Genomic DNA, 19,675 nt, shown 5'->3' on the forward strand with positions numbered 1-19,675 from the left:
ATACAAAATCAACATATAAAAATCAGTAATGATTTTTATACATCAATAACAATCAAGCTAAGAACCAAATCAAGAAAGCAATTCCATTTATAGTAGCTACAAACAAAAATAAGACACCTAGGAATAAATTTAACTAAGGAGGTAAAAGATCTAAACAAGGAAAACTATAAAATGCTGATGAAAGAAATTGAAGAGGACACAAATAAATAGAAAGACATCCCATGATCATGGATCAGAGAAATTAATATTGTTAAAATAACCATATTGCCCAAAGTACTCTACAGAGTCTATGCAATACTTATCAAAATACTGATGCCATTTTTCACAGAGATAGAAAAAAAATACTAAAATTCATATGGAACCCAAAAAGAGTTCAAATAGCTAAAGCAATTCTGGGCAAAAAGAACAAAGCTGGAAACATCCCACTACATGACTTCAAAATATATTACAAGGCTATAGTAACCAAAACAGCATGGTATTGGCATGAAAACAGATACATAGACCAGTGGAACAGAAAAGAGAATTCAGAAACAAAGCCACATGTTTACAGCCAACTGATTTTTGACAAAGGTGTGAAGAACATATATTGAGGGGAAGACACTCTCTTCAATAAATGGTGCTGAGAAAATTGGGCGTTTATATGCAGAAGAATGACACTAGCGCCCTCTCACCATATACAAAAATCAACTCAAGATGGACTAAAGACTTAAATGTAAAAACTGAAACTTTAAAACTACTAGAAAAAAACATAAAGGAAACCCTTCAGGACATTGGTCTAGGCAAAGCTTTTGTGGAGAAGACTTCAAAAGTACAGACAACAAAAACAAAAACAGACAAATGGGACTATATTAAACTAAAAAGCTTTTTCACAGCAAAGGAAATAATCAACAGAATGAAAAGACACCTGCAGAATATGAGAAAATATTTGCAAACTATGCATCTGACAAGGGACTAATATCCAGAATATACAAGGAATTCAACAGGAAAACAACAAATAATCCCATTAAAAAGTGGGCAAAGGATGTGAATAGATATTTCTCAGAAGACATGAAAATAGCCTCAGTTATATGAAAAAATGCTCAACATCGCTAATCATCAGGGAAATGCTAATCAAAACTACAATGAGATATTATCTTCCCCCAGTTAGAATAACCTTTATTAAAAAGACGAAAAATAACAGACGCTGGTGAGGATGGGGAGAAAAGGGGACTCTCACACACTATTAGTAGGAATCTAAATTTTATAGCCACTGTGGAAAACGGTATGGAGATTTTTCGAAAAACTAAAAATAGAACTACCATAGGATCCAGCAATCCCACTACAGGGTATTTATCCAAAGGAAAAGAAATCAATATATTAAATGGACACCTGCACTCCTATGTTTATTGCAGCACTATTCACAATAGCAAAGATATGGCACAATAGCAAAGATATGAAATCAACCTAAGTGTCCAACAATGGATGAATGGATAAACGTGGTATATATACACAATAGAGCACTGCTCAGCCATTAAAAAGAATGAAATCATGTCATTTGCAGCAACATGGATGGAAATGGAGGTCATTAGGTTATGGTAAATCAGCCAGGCACAGAAAGACAAATATAGCATGTTCTCATTCATATATGTGAGCTAAAAAAGTTGACCTCATGGAGGTAGAGAGGAGGAGAATAGATACCAGAGGTTGGGAAGGGTGTGTGGGTAGGAGCAGGGTGGTAAAAAGAGGTTGGTTAATGGGTACAAACATACTGTTAGATAGAAGGAATAAGTTCTAACATTCAATAGCAGAGCAGAGTGACTATAGTTATTAACCAAAACAGTGTGTTGCATATTTCAAAATAGCTGGCAGAAAGGACTTGGAATGTTTCCAACTTGTAGAAATACTCAAGGTGGTAGACACGCCTAATACCTGGACTTTATCATTACACAGTCTATGCATTAACAAAATATCACATGTGCCCTATAAATATATATATTATATGTTAATAAAAAATTAAAAATAATCATTATCTTCATTATTATATATTAATATATATTATTACATATAATATAATACACAATAGTTATACATTATCATTATATAATACATATTATATACTATATTATATAAAATATATAATAATACTATATTATGTTATATAAATTTATAATTAATATAATCAATTAAAAATTCATAATAATGGGTAGTAGTATTATAAGTCTACTATTGCTTATAATGAATTACCACAAAGTTAGCAGTTTAAAACAACACATATTTATTATCTCACTGTTTCTGTGGGTCAGTAGTCCAGGCATGGCGGAGTTGGGTCCTCTGCTCAGGGCCTCCACAGGCTACAATCAAGGTGTTGGCCAAACTGCTCTCTCAATGGGAGACTTTACTAGGGAAAAATGGGCTTCCAAGCTCATTTAGGTTTTGGACGTAACTCATTTTCTTGTTTCTGTATGGCTGAGGGCTGTGGTTTTTTTTGCTGGTTATTGCCTGGAAGCCACACTGAGATCCTACCAGCCTTGCACACTTCCTTGTAATGTGGGCTTCCTCAACAATTCTGTTTATTTCATGAAGCCAACAAGGAGATTCTCTTGCCCCTGTCTGCAAAGATGAGTTCTTGTATAATGTAACTTAATCAGGGAGTGACCACCCTCCCAATCACCTTTGCCACATAGCATAACCTGAGCTAGCGTGTGACATCTGACACCTTTGCCAATTCTGTTGGCTAGAAGGAAGCCTGAGATCCCACCACACTAAGAGAAAGGGCATTGCACAAAGGCATGGACATGAGAGATGGAAATCACTGGGGTCACTTTAGGGTCTATCCGCCTCGCTATTATTATGAAAATCCACTTGTTTAGAAAAAGGAAAGTACATTTAATTTTGTAAACATTTCTCCATCAATCCAATCAGGTCTTGGTAAATTTCCTGAGGTGCATCCTGCCCAAGGTAAAAATCCACATGATTGTAGTGTGGAATCAGCTTGTAATAAATAGGGTTGGCAATTTTAGGAAGTAAATTTTCAATGTCCTTGGGATCGGCCACAATGTCCTGTCCACCACTCCATATTGCTGTTGGAACTTCCATCTTAGTAACATTGTATAAAGGAGGTGTAAGCTAAAGACAATGAAAGAGATAGAGAAAAAAAGTTTTTACAGAAAACTACATTACAGAAGTAACATTGACTATCAGCTATCAAGCAAGTTGGGCAAATGCTAAATGTGCAATACGGATACACTTAATGATACATAAACATTAAAGTGTTAAAAATACTTGAAAGCACTTTTGTGCACTGATATGAATTATGAATAAAAAAATGATCATTTTATTTCTGACTTGCACTTTTTGGAAATTAGGAAAGGATTCTAGAGGAAGGGAGTTCTTATTTTTTATGGGGGATCATCTTTCTAGTGGCACTTGATCTGAGAGCATGACCTTTTCCAACAAAATGTTGCATAGGATAAATATTCCTTCTTGTAGACAAAAGTCTGGACTCAGTGACATTATTGATATCTGGGCATCAGCAGATCCTTCAGGGAGCACTAAGACCAAAGTATGAAAACAAACATTTGAAGTATGATGTCAAGAAGGAGCCAGTCTGTCACAGGGAAATAGAGTGGCTAAAGTGTCAAGTGCATAGCCAGTTTTCCCTGAACCCTTCTTTCCTGTGCTGATCCAACACAACCCCAGATGAATGTTACTTCCCATGTGTGCACATTAGTGTTGATAGATTAGTACCAATTTAATGGAGAGTACATGTGGTGTTTGTCTTTTCCTTTCCTGTGATATTTCACTTAGAAGAATGGGCTCCAACTCCATCCAGGATAATACGATAGGTGGTTCACCATTTTTTTATGGCTGAGTAGTACTCCATGATATACATATAGCACATTTTCTTTTCTTTTCTTTTTTCTTTTCTTTTCTTTCTTTCCCTTTTATAGCCCACTTTCTTTTTTAATTTTATTACTTTTTATTTCAGAATATTACAGGGGTACAAACTCTTTGGCATATACCACATTTTATTAATCCACTCGTGTATTGATGGGCATTTGGGTTGTTTCCACATCTTTGCAATTATGAATTGTGCTGCTATAGATATTCAAGTGCAGATGTCTGTTTTATAGACTGTCTGGAACTTTTTACCAGAGCTCTTGAGAAAATATTGGCTTTGAGAAAATATTGGCTTTGGGGGATATTTGAGATTGAAAGAACTGTATGAACTAAGTATATCCAGTCACTATCTTACCACTCTGTTGGAAAAAGCTCAAGAAAGGAAACATGCATACAGCAGCAGAATTGGGAAGGAGAAAGATAAGGAGAAGGAGAGAGAGAGAGAGAGAGAGAGAGAGAGAGAGAGAGAGAGAGAGAGAGAGAGAGACCTCATGAGAGGTCCATTGCCAGGTTACTACTATACTTTTTAGCTCAGTAAGGCAATTTTTTTTAACCTAAAATACAGGTGGTTGGTTTCTGCCACTTGTAACTGAATAATTGACTACTACAAATAATTTCTTGTTACTCTATGCTATGGACTATATTTTCTTCTCCCTGAATTCATATGTTGAAGCTCTAATCTCCAATGTGACTGTATTTGGAGACAGGGCTTTTAGGAGGCAATTAAGGTTAAATGAGGTCATAAGGGTGGGATCCTAACTTGATAGGACTGGTGGTGTTACAAGAATCTCTCTCTCTCCATAAGCATTCACCGAGGAACGACCACATGAGCACAAGCCTAGAAAGCTGTCACCTGCCGGCCAGGAAAAGAGCCCTCGTTGGAACCTGACCATGCTGACACCGTGATCTTGGATTTCCAGCCTCCAGAACTTCAAGTAAATAAATTTCTGTTGCTTAAGCTACCCCACCCAGCCTTTGGTATCTTATGGCAGCCCGAACAGAATAATACACCATACGTAATTTTGGCAACAAGATTAGGAGGGAGAGGTAACATGAACAAAGGTGTAGATATTAAGAAAAATGTGACCTTGGCCTGGGAGACGTTTCTTAAGACCCCTAAAAAATGTGCCCCGGAGTGACCCCTGACCAGCTGACTATGAACTTTGAATTCTCTTAGGAGACTAATATTCAGACAGGGCCCACTAGCATAGTCATTCCAGGTGTTACTGCCAGTTGGTGGCTTGGTACTTGTGTCTTTCCATTACTGAATATTTTAAATATATCATCAATGCCCTATAGTTCTGGGAGGCCTTGGATCTGGGCTTAGGAGCAAGTGGTAAATGAGAATGTATACGTTTGAGAAGGCAATGTGGAGGGCAGAGAAGGAAGTGAGTGCAGATCAGCACTGACCAGTAGTAGATGCAAGGGGAGGATGGACTTCAGAAAGCCTGGTGCAGGGCCCCAAATGCAAAGTGTAAACAAAGAAAGAAGAGGCATGCTTTTCCTAACTCTGTAGTTTTCTCACTAGAAGAATACAAAGCATAAATATTTATATGCAAAGATGGAAAGAGATGAGGAATAGAAAAACAATGCAACACAAAGGCAGCAACAAATATTAGCAAGCTTTGAGATACCAAGTTGAGTCTGAGGAGCACCTGAAATCAAAATACCTATACTCTAGTGATTTAATTACTCTACTAAGGATGAAAGGGGGAGTCTAGAAGATGACACAGCAAAATTGAATGTCAAGATTCAGATTCAAATGCTATCTGGTGGCTTTTGGATGAGAAATTTTTTAGTTTATTTTTTAATAGACAGATAAAAATTGTGTATATTTATCTAGAAAATATTTTTATTTACTTTCTTAGTAATAAAGGATTACTAATGATTACACTGGTAATTACATCTGTCTATTTTATAATGTGACTGTAGTTGTGACTAAAGTTATTGCCTTTTCATGCATATAGTTCATTCTCAGTTTGTTTTGCACTTTCTCGTTTTTTTTCCTGAAGTCCCAAGCAAAAGATCCACACAGTTGTGATTGTGAGTGAATCTGTAAACACAGTGATAAAAGCTAATATCTGTGACCCAGCTCTCATCCAAGCAGGTCTCTCAGTCTTATAGGGTAAGGCCATCATCTAAAAAGCTTTTCCTAAAGAAACTATGCACATTTGCTAGGACAAGGAATTGCTAATTCCAAGAGAAAACAGTACTTTGAGTACGTGTGTGGCAACTCTCCCATATACACATCTAACTATAGCAATTTAGGAGAAAAATCAGATTCTGCACACCAGTTGAAGTTATGCATTTTCACTACCATAGTTGTTATGGTGGCATTGAACACTACCATGTCAAAAGATTTCCAAATCTCCACATCCCAGATTTGAAAAACCCATGGTGTGTCATTGATAGTTACTTGTTTAATCTGAGCTCAATCTATAAGCAAGAAGCCAAAATCATTATTAGCTTTCCTTACCTATTTGGGGAAAATAACAATCACAGCAACACATATTTCCCTTTAATATAGAATTTTTGCTCTAAAAGTTTTCATAGATAATGTTAAGAAATGTCTTGACACACACGCCACCCCCTGGTAGGTAGTGATGCATCTTCCTAAAGGTCGAGATTTCTGACTGGTATGTCTTTAATAATCCATGTTGTTTTTTTTTTAAAGTGGCTAATAAATGACATCTCAAAGAACTATTAGAACAGTTTTAGTTCATTTTATTAGAGATGGATAAGAAGTCAGAGAATAGGCTTTAAAAAGAAAGATGATGTAGTTTTAATTTTCTTTAAAATATGGTAAGTACTCAGAGTTTTAAGGAATAAAGGGAAGAAATAAGTGCAGTGGAAGAAGAATGGACTTTAGACTGAGGAATCCTGAGTCATATTCTGATTGTTTACTAGCTAAATAACTTTGGTAATTTATCTAACCTCTCTGAGCCTCTTAAAAAATGGAGATAATAATATTTGCCTTCCCAGGTCATTGTGAGGATTAGGCATAATGACATTGCACATGGTAAGAACCCACTTAGCAGCCTGTGCTAACAGCAATAAGCAATATCTAGCACAGTGAATGGGAAGTAGCAGGTCCTTAATAAGTGGACAGTATTTTTGTTAGTTCATTTACAGTATGCAACTGATTATGATTATTGTTATTGTACCTGGTGGAAGTGCATCATGTTCTGATCAGGATTTCCCCAGTCAAAAGCTTGGAGCTGACCAGAATTAACCGCCTAAAATACAATACAAATAATGAACACATTAAAATGATATAAGCAAACATTGTACATTTAAAGACAGCAAACAAGAAATATACAAACAAAATTGACATTGTCTCACTCTTTAGGCACAACAGCTAAATTTCAATAAAGATTAATAAGCCAAAAAAAAAGTTACCATTCTCATTCCACAAATATCTCACCTTGCCTCACAGAGTCAGTAATCTGTTAAGCCTGGATACAAATGAGGTTCGTATGATGCTAGAGCCCAGGTTCCTAGCTAGTACTGTTCTGTTGCCTGCCATTGCTAAATGCTTGCAGAATTTGAATAGCAGCAGAGTGCTGCCTCTATAAACATATATCATCATGGGGATATTTTAAACTAATAATCAAAATTAAATCAATGAGTGGGATAAAACATCTAAAAGTCAAGCTGAAAAAATCTCAGAGTAGTCTGAGAATAATACATTGAAGTACTTGAGGTAAATGTAAAAATTGCCTCCTCAATCCAACATAGGTGGCAAATAACAGACAAAGAAAATCCTAAGTATATGAATGTCCTTATTCTGGTATTTGAAGTTTAAACACCAAAATGCAAAAACAGTCACCCATGGTGTCTCAGACACTCAGCCCACGGCTACGTTACTCACAACACAATGCATGGTGTGTCCCCACAAATGGGAGGCAGACAGCCCCCTGAGTTCCCCCGGTTCTGCGTGAGGGGCAGTGCTGCTGTCTGCCTCCCATCTGTGGGGACACATAGTGCTTACTCAATAATTGTGAAAATAATTTTTTTTTACCTGGGAGGCCATGCCCATTAGAGGGGCCATCTGTCTCCTCACCAATAAGAGGCCCTACATCCTAAACATCTTTCTTCCCATAGGAACTTGAAGGCTTATCTCCTGAGGGTCAAACTCTTCAAAGCATTTCAGAAATCCTCAACCAGTATTTCAGGCTATCTAAGAGTAGTGAGTCTCAACTTTAAAGCAGGGAATATATTTATTAGGATGTAGGTTAAAATACAGATTTCTAAGGGGTCTCAGATATATTCAATTTTGAGGAAGATTCCACCCCCACCACTACACACAGAAGTATGTATATTTTGTTCACTTTTCAAAAGGGGTTGAGACCAAAGCCACTGGCCAAGAAGACAGGCAAAGATTACACAATAAAAGAATGAACACACACACACACACACACATACACACACACACACACACACACACACATGGCTCAGAAAGCCATACCAATTCAATTTGACTTATCTCTAAGCTGACTGAATACTGAGTAATATAGTAAAACAATAAAATTTTAACTGAGGGTAAAAACACAAACCATTAAGTTATTTTAATCCCTCCCTGGCATTTAATTTGCTCAGAATAAAACATTATTTCTTCATTCTGTAACATCCCCTATGTCGACTGGAGGATGAACAGATCTTTCTGGAATAGTCTGTATCATTTTTTGGGGCCGATGATTTCCTAAAAGAGAAATAGAAGCCTTCCCTTGAAAAGGCAATTTAAAATATTCTAAGGATCAGAACTCAGATAGAATATTCAGGAACCAGGCTCAAAGCCCAGACACAGAGGACAAGGGGAATAAAAAAGAGTGAAGTAAATCAAAACAAGGAATTGACGCTAATTCCAAAAACAGCAACGTGACAGTGGCAGGTACCTGCAGAACCTTGCAGTGAGCTCTCCAGGAACCCTTCCTGAGGCTCTTGCAAGGGTACTTGTGCATAAGCAGGGATAAGAAGCACGTACCTGGCCCCAATGCAGCATGTTCTGAACAGATGTTCCCGCAGAGTTATGTGACAAATAAACATCCAAGCGACTCTGCAAAGAGATTATTTCTGATCTAGAGGCTAATGATATTAATATAAGCATACCACAAGTAGACATTTGAGAGAAATTTTAAAAGTTTTTTCTTTTCCTTTTTTTTCTTCTTTAAGGAAAAAAACATGTACCATACCCCCTGAAGACACATTAGTCAAAGAAGCTTGTCTTTAAGAACTTTTTTCTCCGGAATCTCTGTTCTTCTGTCCTGAGCAGTGTCTTCATAAAGCCCACAGAAGGCATCTGGTCAAAGACAGAAGGAAATGCACCTTTTCCTTCCAGACTCAACTCGCGTAGGTCCAAGAGTATATGGGGTCCAGGAACAAAAGCCCAGTGACCTTCCCTTTCACCCTGTGTTAGTCCCAAAGGACATTTAGAGAAAGCTGTTGGTCACAAGACCCTGAGAACAGATCTGGATGTTTCCTTTTGTTTTCTAATTTTAAAAATGTGATAAATATTCTACAGGGCTCTTTGAAAGTTTGTGGGACAGAAACTCTCCAGTCAGTAAATTTATATATCTCTGGATCAAAAACCAAAAACCCAACCAAAAAAACAAATAACCAAAGCAAAACTACCCCCCACCTTATTTCTTTCATATTTTCAGTTGCATTTTTTTTTTTTTTTACAAAAAGAGCGATTTTTTTTTTTTAACAAACTGAGCATCAGAAACATCTTAGAGTTTTAAAAAAATATACACCTACTTATGAGCTACACTAACATCAAAATCAAAATCTCTAGGGTTGAGTTCCGGACATGTGTATTTTTTCAAATTCCACAAGCGCTACTTATGCACCCTTGCTCATGCTTCACTGAAACAAATGTCCTTGAAGATACCATAAAATTTTATAATCCAGTCCTTAACAGTGAGACAAAAGGTGATATATATATATATATATATATATATATATATATATATATATAGACAACGAAGGACCCAGTGAATAGTCAAGGGTGTTATTTTGTGAGTCTTTTTTAGCAAACCCTTAGATAATGTCGAGAGGGTGCTTTGAAAATACCTTCTTTTATGTTTGTTTGAAGGTCTTTTTACCTAGCTCTGCCTACGTGATTAATAGGCTTTCATGTATGTGATATGCTTCCATCTAAGTGTCAGGCTAGCATAGTTTCCTCAGTAAAAGGAGGAAGTGAGAGAAGAATATGGAAAGGCAGTGGCCAAGACATACTTTGCATTAAAAGCCTTTTATAAATCTTGCTTGAAACCAAGGAGAGTTGTAATCAGTGTTTTCCGCTGACAGAGAGTAGGCTCTGAGCAGAAGTCTGAGAGAGAGATGGAGACCACCTTCAGCTCGGTCTCATCTCTGGTTTCAAAAATATCTCCTCTCTCGCTGAGTGGTAAACAGTAACTTCCTCTCTTTCCCTCCCACTCTTCAGGTCAGCGAATGCTAACTCAGAAAGGGAAGGATCTCAGTTAAGTTGGAAATGACTTGGCAAGAACTCCGATGCTCCTCCCTCCCAGTACCCCTCAAACAGTAAATCTGTAGCTGTGATTGAAGAGCCATCCCTCCCTTTATTCCTTTGGATTAAGAAAGTGGTTCACAAAGTGGTTTTCCAAATCACCTCTGAAAATGGAAAATTGCTAACAAATACAGAGGTCTGGACCCACTCCCTGAGATTCTACTTTGGCAGATAGGGCTCAGGCACAGCAAGATAAATTTCAAAACCACAGACTTTATCTAGGTAAAGGGCTTTTCAATGGTGGCATTTACTCAACAGCAAGAATTGATGAGAATTGTTGACAGAAATATCTTCTTCTCAACTCCTCCTATGAAAGCAGGTAGACTCTCAGCTCTGGTTGGAAGCCATGAATATACTAATTATATTCCAAAAGACAAAAAATAAACCGTGAAATGTGGTTTCCATGTAATCCAGAATGAACTCTTATTACCTCTGTGCAATAAAACAATTGTTTTCCCAGACCCAACTACTTATACGTACCATGTTTAAGTTTTTCAGATCAAATCCACTCAGAGTAAATAGGAAGTTGCTGCAAATACTATGGAATAGCTTCTGGTTGCACACTTTGGTGGCAATGTATTGCTTAAACAATGTATGTGAGGAGAACATTTTGTCACCAAACAACATCTGCAAAATCAGTTTGAAATATCATCAAATCTCATGGATGTGGCTATCAAGAGTGGAGAAAGAATGGTAGTTTTAGACAAGTACTGGACAGGAAGTCATATCTGCTCAGTATTGGTCCTTAGTAAAACCATCAGACTTGTTAAATTTTGGCTTTGTAATCCTCCCAACTCACCTCTTGATAGCTGTTCCCAACAACCTTTAATTGGGATGTTTTTGGAATGCCCCCGAGAAACCAGCCCCCACAGGAAATTATTAAACAGTAAGGCTCTGGAAAATATTTACTTTCTATTATCCTGAATTTTCTCACCTATAAAATGAGAAAATCAATATCCAATAGGTAGGACTGTTGTGAAAATAATAGATCATGTTTTAAAACACCTAGGTGCAGTTCCTGGCACCCAGTAAACTTTCAAAAAATGACTATTACTTACATAAGTATTTTAATTAAACAATTAATTTAACTATTATTAATATTAGTTCCTATTATAATTAGCAACTGATATAGACTTAATGAGCCCTTCCTTCCAGAATCTTTTAATGAATTCTTTCCAGAGGCAAAAGCTTAACCCAAAGAAATACATCTTTACAAGTGGAATTTCAGGGAAATATTGCAAGTGAGTTGAAGTTACTTTTTGAACTTTAGAAACCTTTTAAATTATAACATAAATCAATATCAAATCCCTGTGTATACAAGTCCAATATTGCCTTTTCTTCCCAATAACTAGTTTTATAATCTTAGGATAATAAACTAGATATCAAAGTGAAAGGAGGTTTTTTTAATTTTAAAACTTTTTAAAACATCCATTTACAGTAAAAACTGGCACACCCTTCTACATCTTTCTTTTGGAACCCTTTATTAACTGGAAATTACAACTAAAGAACAATAATAACTAGCATTTATTTTTATTGTACTGTTTCACTATTAGATCTTATACTATGTTTGGTGAACTAGATCAAGTAAATTCCTACTGGGCATAACTTGTTAAACTCTAAGTTTGAAATATGGTTATCTTGTATGGTCAAAGGTAATCTTTACTTAATGGAACATTTGATATCCCTTGGAATATTAATGAAATATATGAAATACCAGGACTTCATACTCCCCTTTCATGCCAAAGAGAGGGAAGGAGGGAAAGAGAGAAAAGGAGAGGGGGAGATGGAGGAGGAGGAAGAGTAGAAAGAATAAGAAGAAGGAAAAGGGAGGGGAGGGAAGGGAGGGGAGGGGAGTGGAGGGGAGGGGAGCGGAGGAGAGGGAGGGGAAGGGGAGGGGAGCGGAGGGGAGGGGAAGGGGAAGGGGAAGGGGAAAGGAGAAGAACTACAATATGTTAAATTAGTTCAAACCATACTTCTCAATTCTTTAGGCTTGGACAGTAACAATAAACTATTGCACACATTATCTAATTCAGTCTGTCCTCTTCTTCATTTTGTCACAATCACTGGTACACTTGGATAATATACCAGGTAATAAATTTAACTCACCAAATTGAAATTCTTCGTGACTGTCCCTAAGATTATTTAAAAATAGTGGCAGCATACTTTCACAGAGTGAACTTATCTTTTAAAAGAATGTTGACGTCTAGCCTATGTTTTCAAGTGTGACAACTTAAATAGATTGCCACATGAATAAATAATTGAAAAGAAAGGCAGGATCAGATTTTAATCAGTAAAAATTTTCATTTTTCATTTACTAATACCTTAATCATCCGTGCTTGGCAAAAAAAAAAAAAAAAATCCATGTGGAAGGAAATAGCCAGCTCATAGAAGTAATCTACCATGCAAATATGATGTGAGGAAAGAGGTGATATCTACTGTAATGGGCCCTGTTCTCTGTTCTGATACCTGTAGTCAGCTTTCCCAAACACAGAGTAAATGAGCACGGCATTCTCTGACTTCACTCCACCTCTATATCCATGCACGAGCAACTCAGCAAAATGACCATGCATTTACTGAAGGATAAATAATTTTTCCTTCATCCTAATTTAAAAGAGAGGATAGTAATGCAGGCCAGCCAGCCATACAGCACCCTCTTACAGGATAGCAAACATGCTAACTTGTAGATGTAATTCCAAGTTGGTTCTGGAGGGGGCATGTTTGTCACATAACATCAGGGAGATAGGTTCTTATGGTAGTTCATTTGGTATCTTTATGACAGTTATTAATAAAGAAGACACCCCTCCTTCTGGAGACATGGTCCCATGCCAGGGCGCACGGCTTGCTGGGCATATGGCTTGTCAGACACAACATGGGCTGGATTTCAGCCCTCAACAGCCTGCTGAGCTGAGCACCCTTGTGCACTGACTTCTTCAGGTTGGCATTGACAAAGTGGGGAAACCACCACATATAAAAACAACCACTGACCATAGGTTGCCCAGTCAAATCTATGTTCAATTTCTGGCTCTGCCACCCATTAGCTGGGTGATTTGGAACAGGCTGCTTACACGCTCTGAGCCTCAGATTTTTCTTTTAAGAAGAGACAGTATTGCAGAGATGTGTAAAGAGCAAAGGATCCAGGCAAAATATAGGTCAGAAAGAAAGTAGAGAGACAAGAAGAGAAAGGCATAAATTCCCAGAGGCACATGGGAGGTTGGGAGGGGGAATGAATGAATCTCCCAACTTGACAAATTCTAATCATTTTATAAATGTGGAAACTGAGGCTTAGAATGGTTAAATAACTTGCCCAAGGTCAAAAGGGCAGGTGAATCCAATTCTGTCTGACTCATCTTTTCACTTTATGCTCAATTCAACTGACATGAATTGAGTTGAATGTAATAGAAATAAAGGAGCAACTGAAAGAACTGATGGTATCAATGAAAAGAAAGATGCTAATTAGAGAGAAAAGGGGTTGGCTAAGTCCAGGAGCTTGCCTATGAAAAAGGCGACCATTCTCAAGCCTGACTGAGAATATCTGGCTGATGGGAGAGGAGAGGAGAAACAAAGCCCTGTCCTCTGAAAGTTTAAACCATACCTAAAATCTTGTCTATCATTTCATTGTCGATTCTCATAGATTTTATCTTCTTTTTGTACAGCTCTTGTTCAGATCCCCAGCATCTATGTGCTGACATATAATGATGATCCCATAATCATTCTCCTAGGCTTTCACCCTTCTTCATGTCCTTTACTCTCATCCACTTACATTTAGTTTCCCAGGGAAACTTTCTAAAAAGGAGCATCGTGCTTATTATAATATCAGAATCTCCATTAGGAATCAGTGGGTCATTTCTGATAGCTCCTCTATTGGAATTAGAATTCCTCTATTAGAGTTATAGTTTATAAAAGGCAATCTTTCTAAAATTACAAATTTTATCAAACCATGTTTCTATTTAATATTCTTCAGTGGCTTCTCATCAGTAACAGAACAAAGTCTAAACTTCTTAACATAACATAACTGTCTTCCACTGTCCCCTACTCTCTCCTTATTGAATCTCCTCCCACTCTCACGTACACCCTGATTTTCAGTCATATCAACTGGCTGGCAAGTCTCCTTATAGACAGCTGTGTTCTGATGCCAGGGTTTTGAAACAGCAGTGCCTAGATATCTTTTGGCTGAATTGACTTGAATTATACCACATCCCACATGTCAGGGTATGGGAAAGTTTGAAGAAGAGCTGTGCAAATTGAGGGGAATGGAAAGATCCCAGCATCCCGAAATATCTCTTCACTGTGTGGGAATGTGGAAATAATTTAGCAAAACGTCCAGTGTTGTTTACCCAATATTGTGGGACCAGGCCAGACTGAAATCTCAATGGTATAAGAGATTATACTTACATACAAGTACTAACAGGGCAAGGTGAGCATTTTCTGTTTTATTCAGGTCGTTTTTCTCTGCTACCTGTCTTTCTGAGTTGTAGAGATATGCACTTGAATTACCATAGGCTAATTTTCTTAGCTCTCCACAAACAGAATCTTCTGTACATCTTTTGGCTTCTGTAAGAATTGTTTCATTTTCATCTGCTCTCATTGAAATCACTGAACAGTACAAGGACCATCATGGGAGGTGATTAACTTGGGAGAAGCCCATGTTAAATAAACTGCAACCAGAAAATACATTAACCCATGAGACTGATTCACCTGGACTATGTAAATAATCAGATTAGTTAGCTATCAGCTAGAGGAGATTATGGGGCCTAGAGTATGTCCTAGGTTTTGGGGAATTGGCATAATGACAGCCTGTGAAATGACGGGAAATGAAACAAGTTTGGGCATTTAGTGGCGAGGGAGGGTGTGTTCTATGAAAACAATGATGGCAAAAACAATTGCTCACGTTTATTAAAGGCTTACAGCATGCCAGGCCTGGTTTTGAAGGATTTGCTAAATTAACTCACTTAATCCTCACAGTAGCCCTATGAACAAAGACTATTATCCCCACATTACAGATGAAGAGTATTTAAGGTCTTGACCAAATTTATCCAGCTAGCAAATTGCAGACTAGGATTCAAACCTACGCTTTCTGGCTCCATGCTATGAACCCAACTACTATGCTATGCTGCCCGTGAAAAATTAGGGTTCACCCAAGAGAAAGTTAACCTACTAAATCCAACAAGTCAATCAAATCACTTTTGCCTGAGCTGTGATTGAGGCATAGGAGAGAAGCATCTACATATAGATGAAGACAGTAGGGTAGATTGGCATCAGAGTGAGCTCCCTGAATCCTGCTAATAAGATTGTACTATATCAGTAGACCCACATGGAAACCTTGAACACTTATTATATTTTCAGAAGTTTGTAAAATGTCATTTGCCTTCTCCTGAAATCCGTGCAAATAGAGCTCCTTTTGGTTATATCAGATTTAAATTTGGGAAGTCACATACCTTGGCCAGTCGCCTGGAAAGAGTTGCTAATATTTTCATAGGACTTTTGGTGTATTTTACTGTGACGACTGGAGCCAGTGCAAAAAATATCTTAATCCTTTTAGCCAGCTCTGGGTTTGTAGAGAAGGCTATGAAAGCTGAAAGGCAAGAAGATACTCATTCATAATTTTAAAACATTTATTCATTTTAAGTGGTAGTAAAAGTAGCCATATTAAAAAATAAAACAAACAAAAAACCACAGAAAACAACTAAGAGTTATTACCATTTGTAGGGAAGAATTTCTAAATTTCTCAAGGGTGAAATGAGCTAATTCAGAATACATTGAGTTTTTTGTCTCTGAGGAGTGCAAGTTTACTTATAGAGAATATTGAAGAGAGGGTTCAAACATCGAGTGTGGAGCATGTCTAGGAAAACTCTAAGGGTTATTCTAGCTTGATCATACTCTTTGATATCAGACAAAACTGGGCTATAATTCTGTCTTCCCATTCTCTAGCTGTGGGAAAACTTGGGCAAGTTATCTCCCCTATGTGAGTCTCAGTCTTCTCGATTCATAAACGTGGATAATAAAATCCTTATAGGATGATTGTTATAAAGATTAAGTTCATATAAATTTACATATACAACCTTCATTAAATACATACAACGTAAGAGTTGTTGCGCTGTCTCCGTTAGAAAGGATTCCTCAATTCACCCTTTTGTAAAGTGTGGATGATGATGGTTTCAGATGTTTGCAGTTTCCAATGAGAGAATGTATGTAAGATGCATGGTACAGTACAGGTGTACAAAGACCTACTTTCCACCAGAAACCTGATTAGGATTAAGTCATAGAAAAGAGACTGGTGGAAATCCTGTTGGTCTTGTTGAGGCCTCTAGGCAAAGGAGAACAGTGAGGCCTCACAGCACTGCCAACACGGCCCTCCCCACATCGTGCCTACCCCAGCGCCTCCCAGACAACTTAAAGTCACACTGCTTGTAGCATATGATTACTGAGTTTTGTAATTCTCTGCTTTCTTTTTCATGTCCTTTACTAGACCGATATCTTCAAGGGAAGTTTGGATACCACATGTCTCTGCTTCCCCAGCATCTAACCTAGTGTCTGACAAATGTTTTTCAGGTATACAAGTGAATAAATGAATAATTTTCTCTCTTTCAGGCTTGTTTATCAACCTCCAAATGCAGCAATGGGGAGAGATTCCCTGTTGTCACCTTTGTTTTATTTACTCTTCAGAAACCAGTAAGAGGAAATGATTTCCCAAATCAAGTCTCCAAACTAGAGACTATACGGACAGAAGATACACTGATCCCTTCCATGAATATGGAAGAAGAACCACAGACATTCTCGATCACATCTCCCCCAAACACACCTATGGTGGTGCCTTGGGAGTGGCCCACGTAGTAGAGTTGCTCCTGTCCAGTTTTCTCTAGGATAAAATTGATTGTAGCTGGAAGGTCATATTTAGCCATCTCATCCAAACTGCCAAAGAGAAGGAACAACAAAATTGGAAAGGACGTGTCATGTTAGGTCTGGAATATTTAAACACATTCATTGCAGACATAAATATTTGTTTTTGTTAAATGTAAAACTAGAGTCAGTATATGATATTATGCATCTGTGCAACTTTTGAAGATGTAAGAGTCAACATCTTTAAGAAACTGGAAACAGCAAAATCTGATTTGTTAAGAATTACTGATTCGTTTCCTGTAAGGCTAGTCATATTTCACTTAATTCCACAGCAGATTTCCCAAACTTCTCTGAAAAGAGCAATTACCTAGAATGCTTATCTTAGAAAAAAAAAAAAAACTAAAAAAAACACAACCGGAATAATAAAGCAAACAGATTTGCCAACCTCAGCCCAGACTAACTGAATCAGAATTTCTGGGGAAGAGGCCTGATAATCTTCATATTTATCAATGGCCTCAGGTGTTTCTGATACTGTGCTTGGTTTAGGAAATCCTCACCTAAGGGAATCATCTTGTCATTTGTGATGGTGCAGTGACACAACTGCACAGGGGTATGCAAACAGGAAATGCTAAATAGCTTTCAGAAAGAAGGTTGGCAATGAGGCCAAGGAACAAAGGGCTTGCATGACCTCCAAGGCCTGGTTCTTATCTCCTAGGTGAGTGAATGGGTTTGTCCCTGTGACCAGGCAGGCCTGGCTCCTAAAGCAGATGGCTCTCCCAGGGCCTGCTGCTGGCAACATTGTGTTTAGTCATTCTGTAATCATGCTTTCTCCTTACTTCTCCCAGGATACACACACACACACACACACACACACACACACACACACACACACACACAGACACACCAGGAAGGAAGCGTGGATTTTCAAACAAACAGCAGTGCAATAATAAGGGCCTTTCATCAGTGAAGAAAGCCTGCGTAGAGCAAGAAGGATGTGTTTCCTTCTTGTGGATTCCATTGGGTGCATTTGGACAGAGACGGAAAATTCAACAGGTATCCATGCACATAAATGAGCAAAGTACACGCTTTATTCATTAGTAGCTTTAGTAACTTTCTCCTTACCTGAAGGCCCAGTATTCCGGTGATGTGGGTGACAATGTCAAGTGTTTTCTGGACCAGGTGTTTCCTCGGCTGTTCCCCAACCACACATCATAACCAGTATCTGCCAGAAGGAAAGCCAAGCTGTTGTTGGGCAGGTTGCAAATCCAGTTACTGGCAGATGCAATTAAGCCATGCTGCAAATACACAACAGGCTTTGAAGCTGCAAAACACAGGCAATAACAATTTCATGTCTGAACTTCTTCAGTGTCTACAAAAAAATCTCTTTCCCAAATTCCTATGGTATAGAAGAGAGATTAAAAGATGAAATTTGGTGCCAGGCAAACCTGGGATTTAGTCCTGTCCAAGCTACCTACTTGAGCAAGTTATTTATTTTTTCTATGTCTTCTCTCTCAATTGTAAAGGGTTATATATAATGTATTGTGTTATATAGGTGCTGGAGTCAGATTGCCTTCGTTCAAAATCCATTCTGATATGTATTAACCCCTTTCCTTTGTGCCTCAGTTACCCTATCTGCATAATGGAAAATAACAATAAATGCTATCTCATAGGGTAGTTATAAGAATTCAACCAGAATTAAAATATATAAAAGATTGTCAAGCACAATAAATATTAACTCTATTACTGTTATTCATATTAATAGCATTGTAATTTTCAAGAAGCGTCTAATTACAAAACTTGAAGGTTTTCTGAAATAAAAATGCCATTTGTTAAATGTTTATTGAACACCAGATTCAATATGCTAAATCTATGCTAGATTTTATAGGCACTGCTTCATTTCATTAGAATTGTTAGAAAGCAAAAAGCAAGGTTGTAAGTAGAATTTTACGCAATGTAAAATTGTTAATTTGATATCAAATTCCTGATCCCCGTGTAGAATTGGAACATTTTAACTAAGAAAGGAAAAATAAAAAAGGAATGAAATGTGAAAGTGGTGTTGAAAAAGACAGAAAAGAGAAAAGTGGCTAGGTTTTTTTCTTTTCTTCTTTTTTATTAATGGTTTGTGATGCTGTGTTGGTACCTCGGGACTCTACCTCAGGTCGCTTTTGGGCTAGACTGGCTTCCTGAGAGCGGGTGGGCTAGACTGGACTCTCAGACAGCCTTCAGCCATCTGGAAGCAAGGAACTAAGAGTCTAGGTCCATTTATCCACCTTTTGGAGAAAAGGGAAAGAAGAGGTGTTATGAACTCTGCCGAAGTTAAGTACCACCAAACGGCAGTTGCGGCCCATAGCCTCCCTCTGATCCGAGCCCCCAGAACGTTCCATCTCTTGCATTTTAGCAGCTATGTGGCAGAAATGATAAGAGAAAAGT

The 19,675-nt window shown here is 37.7% G+C and overlaps 1 protein-coding gene across 2 annotated transcripts in view; it reads right to left on the reverse strand.

Moving 5' to 3' along the window:
• Positions 1-2,818: 2,818 nt before the first annotated feature.
• Positions 2,819-19,675, reverse strand: part of LIPK (lipase family member K) — a 42,461-nt gene continuing 25,604 nt past the window's right edge. Inside the window, exons 4-10 of one of the 2 annotated variants that reach the window (XM_045568086.1) lie at positions 18,368-18,566; positions 17,208-17,317; positions 15,844-15,980; positions 10,889-11,035; positions 8,864-8,935; positions 7,044-7,115; positions 2,819-3,105 (exon numbers count right to left, since the gene is read on the reverse strand). In XM_045568086.1, coding sequence (XP_045424042.1) covers positions 2,866-3,105; positions 7,044-7,115; positions 8,864-8,935; positions 10,889-11,035; positions 15,844-15,980; positions 17,208-17,317; positions 18,368-18,566 — 977 coding nt within the window. In that variant the 3' untranslated portion in view covers positions 2,819-2,865. The remainder of the gene's footprint in view (positions 3,106-7,043; positions 7,116-8,863; positions 8,936-10,888; positions 11,036-15,843; positions 15,981-17,207; positions 17,318-18,367; positions 18,567-19,675) is intronic. The other variant, XM_045568087.1, reaches the window with a different exon arrangement.

This window comes from Lemur catta, chromosome 14, assembly GCF_020740605.2.
Source record: "Lemur catta isolate mLemCat1 chromosome 14, mLemCat1.pri, whole genome shotgun sequence".
Lineage (NCBI taxonomy): Eukaryota > Metazoa > Chordata > Mammalia > Primates > Lemuridae > Lemur > Lemur catta.